Source organism: Bubalus bubalis, chromosome 9 (assembly GCF_019923935.1).
Source record: "Bubalus bubalis isolate 160015118507 breed Murrah chromosome 9, NDDB_SH_1, whole genome shotgun sequence".
Classification (NCBI taxonomy): Eukaryota; Metazoa; Chordata; class Mammalia; order Artiodactyla; family Bovidae; genus Bubalus; species Bubalus bubalis.
In genome coordinates, this window is record NC_059165.1 from 91575735 (window position 1) to 91592530 (window position 16796).

Sequence of the window (16796 nt, forward strand, 5' to 3'; positions counted from 1 at the left end):
CTCGACGCCCTGCTCCCGCCCCCAGCTTTGCCTCCCGCTGCCGCCGCCTCAGCCGCAGCCGCTGCCGCCGCTGCCGCTTTCCGCGGCCTGGGCCTCCCGCCGCCAGTATGCCGCACGCCTTCAAGCCCGGGGACTTGGTGTTCGCCAAGATGAAGGGCTACCCGCACTGGCCGGCCCGGGTGAGGCCGCGAGGGATATGGGCCAGTCGACGGAGAGTGAGGGTGGGGGGTGGGGCAGTTGGGGCCACGGCCTGAAAGACTTGCACACTGGAGGTCTGGGGGGCTCTGGGCCTGAGGAACCCGCGCGCCCGGAGTTTGGGGGGACCTGGGCCTGGGGGACCCGCTTGCCTCTAGGTGTGGGGGTCCCCAGCCTGTAGGACGCTCGCGCAGTGGTTGTGGGCGAACCTGAGCTCGGAGGTGTGAGCGTCCTGGACTTGGAAGAATTCGCCCGCTTGGGCTGTGGGGGGAACTTGGGCCTGGGGAACCCTAGCTCCGGGGATGTGGGGTGTCCAGAGCCTGGGGGTACTCGCTCTTGGGGTCCCAGAGCCTAGGGACATGGTTGTTGAGGGACCTGGGGCTGACGGACCAGGGTTCAAGTTTGAAGGCGGTGAAGGGAGCTGAGGAATTTGGGATTTGAGGAGAGAGCCCAAACTAAGGGAAGGAGGTACCCCAGAGAGAAGGATATCTTTGAGGGGACAACACGAAGCCAAGTTCTGAGGGGGATCCTGGAGAAACGTGTGAAGGGGTCTAGGGATAAGGGTTCCAGTAAGGGAGAATAGTTGAAGGTCAAGGTTGAGACGTGCTCAGGAGGGCTGGTGCTTGGAGATAGGGCTGGGGGCTTGTGTTTACAAGGTCGCTGGAGCTGTGGGGGACTTGATTTGAAAATATGAGGCATCAGAGACCTGAGATTGGAGTAAGACTTGTTTGGGGGACCTCGGCACTTGTGCCCTGGGAGGAAACCCCTGCCAGACCCTGGTGGAGGAGTCTGGTTGGGGCATGGAGTGGGGGGTAGGGGGTGGGGAGGACGGCTTGGGATGGAGAGAGGCCTGAATCAGAGACCAGCTTCTGGTACTCAGGCTGGAGAGAGTGCTAGAGGAGGGGGTTGGGCCGAGAGGACTCTGGGGATCCCCTTTGGAGGAAGCTGGGATCCAGAGGTGATTCGAAGGGTCCAGGTCTGACGGAGTCTTGGGCAGGAGTCCCAGATTTCCAGAGTGAAGTTTCAGGCACTGTCTGTGGGGCAGCCCGGTGTGGAGGAGGGGCCCAGAGGTGGTTGTCATCCCCAAGTCAAAGTCACTCCAGGACCAGAGTTGGTGGAATATGCACCGTAGGACTGAAGGAGTTTGGAGGGGGAAGCAGGTGAAGGATGAAGCTGAAGTTTCGTCAGGAACAGGAGGAGCTCAGGAGTGGCCTGGGAGATACTCTGGGATGCCTGGAGATTCCAGCCTTGCTCCCTGCCAAACTCGGCCTGCCTCTGGGTGGAAGTAAGCAGAAGGGCATTGCCCAGGGCTGGGTGTTTGATTGCAGAGAGGCCACCATAAGATGCCAAGAGTGGGCTCAAGGACCACTAACCAGGCAGCGCTGAGAGTGGTCCACAGCTGGTGGTGCTGCTGCCAGGATGTCTGGGCTTCAGGCTCAGAGGCAGGTCCTGGGTGAGGTCAGAGCAGAAGCAGGCCTGGAAGCCCTGGCCAGCTGGTCTTCAGGGTGATGCAGTTTGGTGATGCTTGCGATGGACATCTGGGCCCCAAGGACTTTGAAGAGTAGCCCAGAGAACTGAGGAAGGACGTTTGGGGTAGAGGACAGGGAAGGTTCCAACTGCCCCCAGACTGTGAAGAGGACAGGAAGGAATTAATGGGGACCAGAGAACCCATTGTAACCTGATTTGCTAGGGCTCACTTTCTTGGGAGCACCAGAGTGATGAAACTTTACCGACACTTCCATTCCTCCCGGAGTACCAGCTTCTCCCTCTCCTCTGCCCCCCCCCCCCCCCCCCCCCCCCGCTCCCCTCCCGCCTCTGCTAGCTCTGGAAGCCCAGAGATCTTCCACGCACCTGATTGGAAGGGAAGGGGCTGCTTGCCTCCTGTGGGGAGATGACTGACAACTGCTGGAGCCCATGGGCCTGCAGGGAGAGGGTGGGACTTCCTGGATGCTCGGGGCCTGTCTCCTGCAGCCCACCCCCCACCCTCTGCCTCCTTGGAGCTGCCAGCTGCAGCCTCTGGGAGCGGGATCACCGATCGCCTCTTTGCGCGAGGGGGTCCCGTGGGAGGGTCCTGGGAGTTCACAGAAGCAGGGCTTGGCCCCACCCCCTGGCTGCTTAGAGCTTTTGGCTTTGCCCAGGTTAAACACCTACCTTGGGGAAAGTGGGGTGGGGGTGGGGGGGTGGCGGGGGAACAACGACACAGGTATGCAGTGGTTGGGGGGTGGGGTGGGGGGAAGCGCTGCTCAGAAGAAGGCAGAGGCCTAATTAGAAGGTGATGCGTCTTCCTCCCTGAAAGGGCCCCTCCCCCCATCATGCTTCTCTCCAAGTAACAGCCGATTTCTTACGGGTTTCCTGGGTCACTGGGTGAAGCTGCTCCCAACCCCCTAGCAGGCCCCTCACTGGCCTCTTCCTACAGATCGATGACATCGCTGACGGTGCCGTGAAGCCCCCGCCCAACAAGTACCCCATCTTCTTCTTTGGTACACACGAAACGTAAGTGTCCCCCGCTGGGGGCGGCTTCTTGCCACCTGGTGCCTCCAAGGTGGCCTGGCTCACAGGGCCCGGCCCTGCGTTTCCTTTCTCCAGAGCCTTCCTGGGACCCAAGGACCTGTTCCCCTACGACAAGTGTAAAGACAAGTACGGGAAGCCCAACAAGAGGAAAGGCTTCAATGAAGGCCTGTGGGAGATCCAGAACAACCCCCACGCCAGCTATAGCGCACCTCTAGTGAGTCCTTGCCTGGGGAGGTGGCGGGCACGCGGGCACACCCGGAAACAGAGGTGGTCTTAGCGCCCCTCTGGTGAGTCGGGGCGGGGGTGGGCACAGGTGCACCGGGGAAGAGAGGTTGTCTTAGCGCACCTCTGGTGAGTCGGGGCAGGGGAGGCAGCGGACGCGCGCACATCCGGAACCAGAGGTGGTCTTAGCGCGCCTCTGGTGAGTCTGTGCGGGAGAGGGCAGCAGGCACTCAGGCACCGGGGACCAGAGGTCGTCTTAGCTTGTCCCATCAAAAAGGAGCGGCCTCTGGACCATGGCTCCTCCCACTGGGCACTTCTGACATTTGGGGGCCCAGTCGCTTTCTGTAGGGGGCTGTCCTGGGTACTGTTGGGGAGGGGGAAGCATCCACAGCCCCTCACCCCCTTGATGCCTGTAGCTTCTCCTTTACCCAGTTGTGCCAACCAAACATATCTGCATGCATTGCCAACTGTCCCCTGAGTCAGGTGGAGGGGTGCAGGGTCCCACCCTGCTTCCCCCAAGACCCACAGCTCTAGAATTAACCTGAATGTATAGCAGTGTTGTGAGAGCTCCTAAGAAACCTTTGTTTTCTAAGGAAAAAAATATTTTTCTTTCAATAACACCGTTTCCTTCCCCCCCTTACTGCCAGGTTTTCAGACACGGGAAAAGGGTGTAATGAGAACACTTGCTGAGGTGGGAAAGAAACCCTAAGAGTCACAGAGACAACATCTGAGTGCCAGATTACCATCTGAACATTCAGGGGAAAAAGGGAATTTAGAGAAGCTGAAGTTAAATTTGTTCAAAAAAAAAAAAAAAAAAGCCATGGGAAGCTGAGGGTGAAGTGGGGGATGGGTGCCTCGCTCTGCGTGTTTGGAGTTGTGATGCAGAGTGGGTGGCGGGGTGGCCTGGCCTCAGGAGTTGTGGGCTCCAGGTTGGCCGAGAGACTAAGCAAATTGACTGCAGGGCTCAGAGCTCAGCTGTTAGGGAAGAAATGGACATCCGGCGTGGTCTGTGGGCAAGGAAACAGGAGTCAGAGGATCTTTCTGGTTTCTGTGAATGAAGGTCTGTGTAGCTCTGCAGCATCTGGTCCTGCTTGAGAACACAAGGTCTCGAGATGGTCTTCATGCGCCTCTCCTGTGGCTCTGTCCACCCACCAATTTGGCCCGCCCTCTTGTATAGACAGACCCCTGGGGCGTGAGGGCCGTGCACTAGGCTAGGGATCAGGAATCCCAGGTGAAACCAACGCACCTCCTGTCTTCTGGGAGCTCACTGTCCAGAACTCAGGAGTCCATTCCGCGGATCTCTCCTCTGCTGAAGGTTTGGCAGGCCCACCTTTCCTGCATGTGTGTGCTGTCTTACTTGCGCCTCCTGCGAAGAGTCTGGGAGATGGATGTTCCCCTTGTGTTGGTGCCAGCCTTTCTCCGGGCTTTGCACGTTCCCAACTTGGGTAAAGGGATTGGACATCCTTTAAGGTAGTTGACGAGATCCTTTTCTGGCCCCAACCCAAGTTCTAGTTCATCTTGTCTTAAGCTTCTTGCCTCCTGGTGAATCATCGCACCATTTAGTATTTATTACACACCCGCAGCCTGTAAAGTACAGAATAGATAGATGCCTGCCCTCGAGGAAATGAAACTAAAAAACAGTGTGGCTCTGATACTCAATCATCTCCGCACAGACTCCCCAAGTTGAGAAGTTGCTGTAATGTATTACTGCTCTCTGGTTCTCGGACCTGTCAGTGCTTCCAAAGCGAACATTGGTTTCAAAACATGGATCCCAGGGCCCCACCCCGAGAGGTTTAGGTGTGGTGGTTTAGGGCTGAGGCCTGGGCACCTCGAGGCATTTCGCCTCCCTCATTGTCACTTCTCCCGGGGCCCATCCACAGCAGTCTTCTGAAAGTGCTGCTTTTTGAGGGTGCCCCAGCAGTCTGTCTTTTCATCCTATACGTTTTTAGTTTATTTTTACATTTCAGGTGGGAGTACAGACTCCTGTACAAGACTGAAAAGTGCAAAAGGGCGGCCGCTCTGTCTCCCTTTCTTCTTAAGGTAGCCCCAGCCTCCAGTGTCTTGTGTTTCCTTCCAAAATTCTCTGTTCACGTAGCACCCTGCATAGCTGCCTTTTTGGAAACCCTCATGGAAAAAACAAGAGAGTTCCAGAAGAACATCTATTTCTGCTTTATTGACTATGCCAAAGCCTTTGACTGTGTGGATCACAATAAACTGCGGAAAATTCTGAAAGAGATGGGAATACCAGGCCACCTGACCTGCCTCTTGAGAAATCTGTATGCAGGTCAGGAAGCAACAGTTAGAACTGGACATGGAACAACAAACTGGTTCCAAATAGGAAAAGGAGGATGTCAAGGCTGTATATTGTCACCCTGCTTGTTTAACTTCTATGCAGAGTATATCATGAGAAACGCTGGATTGGAAGAAGCACAAGCTGGAATCAAGATTGCCGGGAGAAATCTCAATAACCTCAGATATGCAGATGACACCACCCTTATGGCAGAAAGTGAAGAGGAACTCAAAAGCCTCTTGATGAAAGTAAAAGCGGAGAGTGAAAAAGTTGGCTTAAAGCTCAACATTCAGAAAATAAAGATCATGGCATCCAGTCCCATCACTTCATGGGAAATAGATGGGGAAATAGTGGAAACAGTGTCAGACTTTCTTTTTCTGGGCTCCAAAATCACTGCAGATGGTGACTGCAGCCATGAGATTAAAAGACACTTACTCCTTGGAAGGAAAGTTATGACCAACCTAGATAGCATATTCAAAAGCAGAGACATTACTTTACCAACAAAGGTCTGTCTAGTCAAGGCTATGGTATTTCCTGTGGTCATGTATGGATGTGAGAGTTGGACTGTGAAGAAGGCTGAGCGCCGAAGAATTGATGCTTTTGAACTGTGGTGTTGGAGAAGACACTTGAGAGTCCCTTGGACTGCAAGGAGACCCAACCAGTCCATTCTGAGGGAGATCAGCCCTGGGATTTCTTTGGAAGGAATGATGCTAAAGCTGAAACTCCAGTACTTTGGCCACCTCATGCGAAGAGTTGACTCATTGGAAAAGACTCTGATGCTGGGAGGGATTGGGAGCAGGAGGAGAAGGGGACGACAGAGGATGAGATGGCTGGATGGCATCACTGACTTGATGGACATGAGTCTGAGTGAACTCCGGGAGTTGGTGATGGACAGGGAGGCCTGGTGTGCTCTGATTCATGGGGTCGCAAAGAGTCGGACATGACGGAGCAACTGAACTGAACTGAATGCTCCACTTGGCTTTATTCCCCACAACTGGTCCCCCTTGTCGTGCAGAGAACAGCTTCATTCTTTTCGACAGCCTTCACTTGGTGTGCTCCCACCAGGAGCGTGCGGCCGGACCTGTTCCCACATCCCCCCACCAAGCCAGGAAATAGGAAACGGTGTCTCAGAGTGGTTCTAGCTGTGTCCCAGCTGAGGTGGGCTGTTGGGGTGGGAGGTTGGCAGCCTCTTCCCCACTTTACAGCTGAGCACACTGAAGCCTGGAGCATTCACTTGATTTCCCAGAGAGACTTAGCTAGAATGTGAGACCGGGACCAGGGGCTTTTACATTTTTGCGGCTGGTCACCCTGTGGGGCGTCCTGAGTACTGTGGGCTATGGAGCAGCATCTCTGGTCCCACCCACTTGATGCTAGGACCACCCCCCCCCCCACCATCTTGATAATCCGAATGTCTCTAGACATTGCTAGATGCCCCCCAGGGGACAGAATCACCCCTGGCTGAGAACCACTGACCTAGGATCCCAGTTGATAACCTCTTTGTGACCTGGCAGAAGAGGAGGTGACGGGACCCGTCCCACTAGCCAGTTCGTGCTGCGCTGGGACTCAAACCCAGGCCTCACGTCTCCTAGGCTGAAATGCTTTTCTGGCCAGTGCAAGGCGGGTGGGGTCCTGGCAAGGCAGGCAGGCCCGGAGACTGACCAGCCTCTGTCCAGCCCAGACCTTGGCCCTCCATCCTCCTCTGGCCACCCAGCTGCACACCCTCACTGCTTCTGGCTCCCAATTCCTAGCTTCTATGGTGTTTCCCATCACCCTAGAGCCTCCACCACATACACACACCCTCATACTCTTTCACTCCTTGCTTTTTTCTCGACTAGCGTGGCCCCTGACTGTAATGACACCAAGGAAATGTGGCCTTAATTTTTAGTTTTTTCCCCCAATGTTCTTTTTTTTTTTTTTTTTAATATTTATTTGGCTGCATTGGGTCTTAGTTGCCACACATGGGATCTTCAATCTGCATTTTGGCATGTGGGATCTTTAGTTGTTGCATATGGGGCTAGTTCCCTGACCAGGGATCGAGCCTGGGCCCCCTGCATTGGGAGCTCGGAGTCTTAGCCACTGGAGCACCAGGGAAGTGCCCTCTCCTGCCACTTTCTTCTCTTCCCTGCACCCCAGCCACACCCACCTCTTTGGTTCCTAAGGAGAGCTTCATTCATGCCTGTGCTATACAGTAGGACCTTATTGTTGTTGGTATGCTGTTTTGTTTGTTATTTGAGGCATGTGGGATCTTAGATCCCTGACCAGGGATTGAACCCATGACCCCTGCAGGGGAAGCATGGAGTCCTAACCACTGGATCGCCAAGGAAGTCCAGTAGGACCTTGTTATTAATCCATTCTATATATAGTAGTTTGCATCTGTAATCCCAGCCTCCCAATATTCTCTCATCCCCCTACCCCTGGACAAACAAGCCTGTTCTCTATGCCTGTGAGTCTGTTTCTGTTTCATAGGTATGTTCATTTGTGTCATATTTCATTATTTTAAAAAAGTTTTTATTGGAGTATATTTGACTCACAATGTTGTGTTTCAGGCGTACAGAAAAGTGAATCAGTTATACATACACATGTATCTCCTCTTTTAGATTCTTTTCCCATGTTAGTCATTATAGAGTGTTGTGTAGAGTTCCCTGTGCTATGCAGTAGGCCTTCATTAGTTGCCTCTTTTATATATAGCAGTGTGTACATGTCAGTCACAGTCTTCCAATTTATCCCTCCTCTTCCTCTCCCCCATAATGATCGTAAGTCCATTTTTAACATCTGTGATTATATTTCTTTTATAAATAAGTTCCTTTGCACCATTTTATGGATCTCACATGTAAGCAATATCATACAGTACTTGTCTTTTTCTTCCTGACTTGCTTCACTTAGTTTTATCCTAGATGGATAAACATCTCTAGGTTTATCCATCTTGCTGCAAATAGCATTATTTCATCCTTTTTATGGCTAAGTGGTATTCCTTTGTATATATATGCCACATCGTTATCCACTCATCTATCAATGGACAGGTTGTTTTCCACGTCTTGGTTATTGTTGTAAATAGTGCTGCAGTGAACATTGGGGCACATGTATATTTTCAAATTATAATTTCCTCTTGATATAAGCCCAGGAGTGGGATTGCTAGATCATATGGCAACTCTATTTTTAGTTTTTTTGAGGGTCCTCCTTACTGTTTCCCATAGTGGGCTGCACCAGTTTACATTCCCACCAGCAGTGTTGAAAGGGTCCCTTGAAATGGCCATGGCTGGTCTCCCACTGGATTGTAAGCTCCCCGGGGGCAGGGCCCACACCCTGTTCTCTGGGTGGTACCATCCACCTGGCACAGTGCCTGGCACCTGGCCTCTGTTCACAGACGAACCCAGCACTCAGTGAGCATGGGGGCGGTGCTGGCTGTGTTTGCTGTTTCCTTGGCTGTTACTGCCTGAACTGATGTTTTGGGTAAAACAAAAATAGAAGTGCCTTGAAGTTCACGCTCAGAGGTCCTGTCCTAGGTCGGTCTCCTCCTCATCAGTACTTGGAATAATAATACTTTTTACAAAAGTCAAACCTCCATGGACCTCCTACCAGTCTGAGCATTGGCCTAAGTACGCCACTCTGTCTCACCCGACCACAGCCCTGTGAGACCAAAGCAGTCTTGTCCCCACGGCTCAGATGTAGGAACTGAGGCCCAGAGGCTTAAGTCACTGGCCCAGGGTTTGCCCTCAGATCCCGCAGTGCCCAGCACTCATGGGTCCATCTCGCCCTCTGCCTCAGCCCTTGGAGCTCCCTGGGCCTCAGTTCCCCCGTTTGGAGAGCAAGCAGACCGGATCCTGACACTCGAGACCTGGCCTGTGGGTGCGGTCCGTGCGACAAGCTCTGTGGTGACCTGCTGTCTCTGTCCCCCACCCCCCAGCCGGTGAGCTCCTCCGACAGCGAGGCCGCTGAAGCGGACAGGGCAGGTGGCAGCGAGGATGACGAGGACCGGGGGGTCATGGCCGTCACAGCTGTGACCGCTGCAGCCACTGGTGACAGGATGGAGAGCGACTCTGACTCTGACAAGAGCAGCGACAACAGCGGCCTCAAGCGGAAGGCTGTGGCCTTGAAGGTAGGGACAGGGCACGCCTGTCCTGTGGGGGCTGGGCCCTTCCTCTTCCTCAGAGGCCCCATCTGGCCGCCTACTCTCCCTCCCCGGCCTTTCCTTCTTGTGGTTTTTAGTACATTCACAAAGTTGTGCCAGCGTCACCTCTGTCAGTTCCAGAACTTTCCGTCACCCCCAAAAGAAACCCCATCCCCTTTGGCAGTCCCCCATGTCCCTACCCACAGCCCCTAGTAACCATGACCCCACTCTGTCTGTCTGTGGATCTGCCTGTTCTGGACGTTTCCATCAGTGGAATCACACCCTGTGTGTCCTGTGTCTGCTTCTCTCACTGAGCATTGTTGTTCTAACAGTCCATCCACATGGTAACGAATGTCAGGGCTTCTCTCCTTTGCATGGCTGAGAGATGCTCCCAGGTGTGGAAGGACCACATTTGTTTATCCATCATCTGTTTCTGGCCATTTGGGATGTTTCCAATGGGGGACCATCACAGATAACACAGCTGTGAACATTCATTCATGTACAAGTTTTGCATGGACATGAGTTTGAAATTCTTTTGGATGTATTCTCTTTCCTGCTTCCTCCCAACCCCTTCCTCTGCCTTGTGACTGCTTCTGAATATTCGGGTGCAGAGTGAAAGGATTAGGATCTAACAGCAAATTCTTTTGGTGGAGGGAGGCATTCTTTTATTTATTTCTTGCCCTTGCCACACAGCATGCAGGATCTTAGTTTTGCAACCAGGGATCAAACCTGTGCCCCCTGCAGGGGACGTGCAGAGTCTTAACCACTGGACTGCCAAGGAAGGCCCTTTTTTTATGATTTTTAAAAATATTTGGTTCCAATTATAATAATAAACCATGATCATTGTAGATAAATTAAAAGGTATGAAAAGCATAAAGCAGTGAGTGAAAAACGCCCAAATTCTCTGAGGGGGTTTTTGTGCCAAAGGACTGGAAGCATTCTGCTGTGTTTCTGTGCACTCTCGAGTGTGATCAAGTGTGTGTGTGTGTGTGTGTGTGTGTGTGTGTGTGTGTGTAAAGCACAGACTGGCAATCATGCACACAGTATGTGTCTTGCTGGTTTTCCACCTAATAGACAAGCATTTCCTTGTCCTTAACTATTACTTGAAGGTTCAATTTTCAGTGGTTGAGAAGTAATCTCTGATATGGATGAATTCTGACCAACATATTGTTAAGAGTATTGGACCTTTGGCTTCTCCACTTGGCACTTTTTTTTACAAGTCTCAGTTGTTTCTGTTTACAGTTGTTGGAGGAGTTAACAGAAATATGTCAAATGTCCTCCTCCCATCCTACCCCTTAGAGAGAAACCAGAATTTGTAGGTTAACATGTATTCAGGTTTTATTTTTTGCTTTCATCTTTGTGTTAAATGAATGTCATTATTACAGTTCCTTTTCCCCATACTAGGGAGACACTTAGACAGCCTCTTTCATTGTTACCCAGCACCCTAGCTCATTTTTGGTGTTCCTTTCCCCATGGTTGGCAGGGGCAGGGAGGGGGATGGTCTGTGTCTTTCTGCCAGGTCTCTGTGTATTTGAGTCCTTTAGGAATTTTTCATGAGTGGAATCGGGTCGTATTTGTCCTCTGTGACTGGCTTCTCTCACTGAGCATAATGTCTAGGTTCAGTATACCTGGTTTTTATCAGATTCTCAAAGGGGTTCCTCCCCCTCCGAAAGCTTCCTAGGCTGTGGGTGCTCCATCAAGCACAAGGCCTTTCTCAGTTGCTGATCCATTTGGGCTGCTCCCCTTTTAGATGTCGGTCTCAAAACGAACTCGAAAGGCCTCCAGCGACCTGGATCAAGCCAGCATGTCTCCATCTGAGGAGGAGAACTCAGAAAGCTCCTCCGAGTCAGAGAAGACCAGTGACCAGGTGAGCAGGTGGCTAGAGCGAGAGCACAGGGGAGGGATGCTCGGGCGGGGCCGCGTATGGGCCTGCTGCCTGTGGGCCCCATGTCCAGCTCCCTCCTCTCCACCCAGGACTTCACCCCTGAGAAGAAAGCTGTTGTCCGGGCCCCACGGCGGGGCCCCCTTCCAGGACGGAAGAAAAAGGTACAGAGGTTTGGTTTGGTTTCCTTCTCACATGGTGGCCTGGGAAAGTTCCTTGCGCATCTCTCCATGGTCAGCAGCCACGGCCCTCTGTTAGGGGCAGTCTGTTTTTGGAGGAGAGGAGGCCATAGCCCCAGGGTAACCCCAGAGCCCACTGACATCTGCCTCACCTTCACTCCTAGCTTTGCTCTGGTTTCCAAGCACAGTGTGCACAGAGCACTTCCCCGGAGGAGGCTACCCTGCTCCCTGGAGAGGGACTTATAAGCCCATTTGGGAAATGAGATGCTAGGGTCGGAAGGGGCCAGCCAGGGTCCTATTAGGGGCCCCGAGAGAGAGAGAGAGAGAGAGAGAGAGGAGAGGAGGGAGAATGTGTGTGTGTGTGTGTGTGTGTGTGCCTGTGCCTGAATATGTGTACATGGGTATGGTGTGTGCATGAATGTGTATGTAGCAGTTTGTGTTCTCACATGTGCAAGGGCCTGTGTGTGTACAAGCATGTGTATACAAGCATGGTATCTGGGTGTGCACATGTACCAGTGTGTGTGTGTGTGTGTGTGTGTGTGTGTGTGGACATGATACAGTGTGTGTGCGTATGTTGGAGTGTGTTGTTTTATGTGTACAATAGAATTTGCATATGTGTGTGAAAGCATGTGTCCTGTCTGCACGTGTACAAGTGTGTTGTGTCTGTACAAGTGTGTGTGTCAGTGTGTGAGCATGGGCTGTGTGTGCATGTACCTGTGTGTATCAGCATGTCTCAATCAGTGTGTCTCCTGCAGAGGAGGGGGTGGTCCAGGGGGGTGCCGACACCCTCACTGGGTGAATCGTGCTGCCTGGGCTTCCTGGTTCTGGGCCAGAAGGAAAGGTCTCCAGCTGGGGGAGGGGTGCACCCCCCTCCCCCCAACTCTCACCCTGCCCGGCCTCCTCCAGAAGGCTCCCTCTGCATCAGACTCGGACTCCAAAGCAGAATCTGACGCAGCCAAGGCCGAGCCAGTGCCCCCAGTGAGGTCGCCTTCATCGTCCTCCGCCTCTTCCTCCTCTTCCTCCTCGGACTCGGAAGTGTCAGTCAAGAAGCCTCCGCGGGGCCGGAAGCCAGGTAGGTTGGCTGGGGGTGCTGCGCGGGGCCTGGGCCTGGGCCTGGCCTGGTGGGGCTGGGTGGGGCTGGGGGAGGCCCTCCAAGAGATGACACCCTCCTCCCCCAGATGCGGGCGAGCTTACCCCTCTTTTCTTCTGCAGCCGAGAAACCTCCGCCCAAGCCCCGCGGGCGGAAACCTAAGCCTGAGCGGCCGCCCACCAGCTCCAGCAGCGACAGGTGGGTGCAGGGACTTGGCAGGGGCGCAGGTGGCGGGTGGGTGCGGGGCCCGGGATGGGGAGCACTAGGTGGGTGCAGGGCCCTGGGGGGGGCGCAGGCGGCAGGCAGGTATGGCTTGAGGCCCCATGATGGCGTGCTCACTGGCCCGCGCCTTCAGCGACAGCGACGAGGTGGACCGCATCAGCGAGTGGAAGCGCCGGGACGAGGAGCGGCGGCGCGAGCTGGAGGCGCGGCGGCGCCGGGAACAGGAGGAGGAGCTGCGGCGGCTGAGAGAGCAGGAGAAGGAGGAGAAGGAGCGGCGGCGCGAGCGCGAGCGTGGGGAGGCGGTGCCTGGGGGCAGCGCAGGCAGCAGCGGCGACGAGCTCAAGGACGACGACGAGCCGGTCAAGAAGCGAGGCCGCAAGGGCCGGGGTCGGGGCCCGCAGTCGTCCTCCGACTCGGAGCCCGAGGCCGAGCTGGACAGAGAGGTATGTCTGTGTAGCACCGGCTGAGCGCCGGGACCAGAGACGGGGCAGCAAAGGCGGCCCGGAAATGCGGGAACCCCCTGCTGATGAACTGACATCGGAGGGGTCAGTGCCTTGAGGGGCGGGCAGGGTGACAACTGGGGCGACAGGGCTTCCATCTCAAATAGGATGGACCTCATGGGCTGCAGGTGGGCAGCTGACATTAAGTAAGGAGGTGAGTGAAGTGAGAGATCTGGGAAGATACTTGGGGGAGGGGCTTTCAGGCAGAGAGGCACTGCACATGCAAAGGCCCTGGGGCAAGACTGCACCTGGTGTGCTGGAGGGACAGTGAGACCTGTGTGTCTGGAGCAGAGTGAGCCAGGGAGAAAGAGGGAGGGCAGCCAGGGGATGGGGCAGCTCACGCAGGGCCTGGTAGCCCTCTGGAGGACTTGGTTGTTTATGTGGGAGCCCTGGAAGTCTGAGCAGAAATGGGGTGGGTGCGCATGGGTACCCTCTGGCTGCCGAGTTGGGGGATGGCTTGTGGGTGGGTAAGGGAGCAATGAGGCCTCTTGTGACTGTCAGCTCCCAGCCTCATGGCTCTCACAGGCCAGCCTGAGCCCAGGAATCTCAGAGCTCCCGGGCCCATTGCCTTTTGGTGTGAGCCTAGGAGCCCACTCTAGGGACAGTGGAGGGGAACAATGCCCTGTTCTCTCCCCATCACTCTCTTTGTCACAAAGTCGGGGGGCCATGTGCCCTGGCATAGGAAGTGTCCTGCTCAGCCAGAGGAATGCAGTGGGGCCCCCCACTGCTGGGTAGTCCTTTCAGGGCTGAGAAGCTTCTGCATGGGGATGGGCTGGACATGAGGTCCATTCCACCTGGTCTAGCAGCTCCCATCCAGGTGGAGATGGTGGCAGGGTGTGTTGAGCTGTATCTGTAAGGGTACAGCTTGGAGTCCAGCGAGTTCCCTTTGCCCGCTGCTCCAGCCCCTTTCGTTCCCTGGTTGCTGCAGGTGAAGAAATCAGCTAAGAAGCTGCAGCCACAGAGCACAGAGCCTGCGAGGAGACCCAGCCAGAAGGAGAAGAGGGGGCGTTCTGAGGAAAAGCCACGTGCCAGGTCTGGTCCCATGCTGCCCCCCCCCCCAAGGCTCCTTTGGCCCCACAACTCAGGGGAGGGCCCTGGGGTCCAAAGTCAGTCTTGGAGACTGCAGCAGTTGAAGTATCTGGTTCTCAGGACCCCATCAGGTTGTGCAGGAGCCTTCCCCTGGGCGACCCTATCCACGGGGCACCAAGCTGTATCTGGGGCACCTGTGGTTGTCACACTGGGGGGCTCCTGGCATCTGATGGGTGGGGGCCACAGAGGCTGCTCCTATCCCACAATGCCAAGATCGGCCAGCAGAGGATGACCTGGGCCAGACCGCCGAGCAGGACGTGGAATTGGAGCTGCAGTAATGTGTCTGCTGCCATTTCTTAGTGTCAGATCAGAGCCTGTAGTAACTCATGTGCTGGGGTTTATGTAACTAACCTCTGACTGTTAGTCACCTGTTGAAAAAAAAATGTTACCTGCTTCCTAGAGGAAGGACTGATCTCTCTGGTCCCCTCGGGCACTGCCCTCAACTGGATCGGGTGGGCTCTGGTCCCTGGAGGGGACGTGGGTCAGGGGCCCGCTGAAGGCATGGCTGACTCTCCACAGGCCTGTGAAAGTGGAGCGGACCCGGAAGCGGTCAGAAGGGTTCCCGCCAGACCGGAAGGTTGAGAAGAAGAAAGGTGAGGAGGGGCTGCACAGCGCTGGCTGCAGCCTGGGGTCTTCAGGAGGGACGAGGGGCAGCCCTGGAAGAGCAAGTGGCTCCTGTCAGCGGAGACTCTACTCAGGCCCGGCGCTGCCTGCTCTCCTACCTGCAGAGCCCTCCGTGGAGGAGAAGCTACAGAAGCTGCACAGCGAGATCAAGTTCGCCCTGAAGGTTGACAATCCGGTGAGACCTTCCTTGGGGTACAGAGGTCACGGCTAGGTCCCCCATCCTCTGACTGCTGGAGCTTCCTGAGAGGTCTCAGAACCCTGAGGCAAAACCAGGCTACCCGGGGTGGGTGCCCCCCAGATGAGGGCCAGCCTGGCCTGTTGGGTGTAGTTCTCTGCACCTCCACCAGGTGGTGCCACGTGAGTTCTGGTCCTTCACACTGTCCTGGGCTTCCTGTAACTTGGCCCTCCCCCCCGCACCCTCTTGGCCCCCAAGAACCCCCTCAACTAGATGCTGACGCTGCTGACTGCTCTCTTCACCTGCAGGATGTGAAGAGGTGTCTGAATGCCTTGGAGGAACTAGGGACCCTGCAGGTGACCTCACAGATCCTTCAGAAGAACACGGATGTTGTGGCCACTTTGAAAAAGGTATGGCAGGGCCAAGGGATCGAAGGGGCTGGGGGCATGGGCCTGCTCTGGGAGCTGGGCTGCCTGTGGTCATCGAGGAGGAAGCCATGCTCATGGGAGGCACCGCCAGGGGTGGTGGTAATGAGGGAGGGTCTCGGGACCGGGGTGAGGCGGCTGCACCTCCTGAGACAGGCCTCTTGGTGAGCCAGATCCGCCGCTACAAGGCTAACAAGGAGGTGATGGAGAAGGCGGCGGAGGTCTACACCCGGCTCAAGTCTCGGGTCCTGGGACCAAAGATCGAGGCCATCCAGAAGGCGACCAAAACCGGTTCAGAGAAGGAGAGGGCCGAGGCGGAAAAGGCCGAGGAAGTGCTGGCTGGAGAGGAGGCCCCCACAGAGAGGGTGGAGGATGAAGCGAGCACTGGTGAGGAGCTCAAGGGAGGGACCAAGGTGGCCGGCAGGGCCCTGAGCATGGGCCGGTGCTCCCCCCAGACTGCCTGGGGACATGATCCATTGGCACTGGCCGTGCAGGCTGGCTGTGTCCACAAGGTGGCCGGTGCTTGGGCCACACACCCCTGTGCCGCTCACAGGCACTGCCCTCAGAGGCAGGTAGTCTGAGAGGCCATGTGTGTGCTGCCAGGTGTGCGAGTGTTACTGGAGCAGGCGGTCATGGAGGTCTGGGAGGAGGGAGGGCCGTGGGTGAGCCGAGAGGAGCAAGGGCCGTGGCTGTTGGGCCAGAAGGGCGTGTCTTCTGGGAGCAGAGGGGTCATGTGGTCCTGGTGAGATGCTTGGAGCAGCCTGGCAGGTGGGCATCGGCAGGGAGTCAGCAGAGCCGAGGCTGCCCAAGAACAGTAGAGGCCGTGTTTTTTCTGTGTCTCTTGGATCTGGCCGTGGCAGGGTTTTTCCTGGTGTTGTCGGCCGTTAGTTGACCAGCCCGTCCCATCTTCAGGCTGTATGGTCGGGGCTGGCTGGAGAAGGACCCACACGCAGCCTGCTGTCCCCGTGTGTCTGGTGGCTCAGGGGTGGAACAGTGGAAGCAGAGACACAAACGGGTTGAGGGCCCTTGAGATTTGCATGTTGCTCATGCACTTCAGACAGGGTTGCAGGGTCCCCGATGGTAGCCCCCTGCTGTGACCCATGAGCCTCTCTCCCACAGACCTCTCAGCTCCCGTGAACGGCGAGGCCGCGTCCCAGAAGGGGGAGAGCACCGAGGACAAGGAGCCAGAGCAAGTACAGAACTCGGAGGAGGGGCTGGGGGGTGGCTCCTCCGAAGACCTGTTACACAATGAGTAAGTGTCACCCCAGCCACAGGGCCCATTTC

General features: G+C 55.5%; 1 protein-coding gene across 2 annotated transcripts in view; it reads left to right on the top strand.

Annotated features, from left to right (window-relative positions):
* The window catches only part of HDGFL2 (HDGF like 2), a 17339-nt gene continuing 543 nt past the window's right edge, over positions 1-16796 (top strand). Inside the window, exons 1-15 of one of the 2 annotated variants that reach the window (XM_006067109.3) lie at positions 1-179; positions 2612-2688; positions 2782-2920; positions 9123-9314; positions 11077-11193; positions 11301-11372; positions 12294-12459; positions 12600-12675; positions 12833-13142; positions 14128-14231; positions 14808-14881; positions 15017-15087; positions 15396-15497; positions 15686-15899; positions 16632-16764. In XM_006067109.3, coding sequence (XP_006067171.1) covers positions 108-179; positions 2612-2688; positions 2782-2920; positions 9123-9314; positions 11077-11193; positions 11301-11372; positions 12294-12459; positions 12600-12675; positions 12833-13142; positions 14128-14231; positions 14808-14881; positions 15017-15087; positions 15396-15497; positions 15686-15899; positions 16632-16764 — 1919 coding nt within the window. In that variant the 5' untranslated portion in view covers positions 1-107. Of the gene's footprint in view, positions 180-2194; positions 2334-2611; positions 2689-2781; positions 2921-9122; positions 9315-11076; positions 11194-11300; positions 11373-12293; positions 12460-12599; positions 12676-12832; positions 13143-14127; positions 14232-14807; positions 14882-15016; positions 15088-15395; positions 15498-15685; positions 15900-16631; positions 16765-16796 lie in introns of those variants that run through there. The other variant, XM_025293240.2, reaches the window with a different exon arrangement.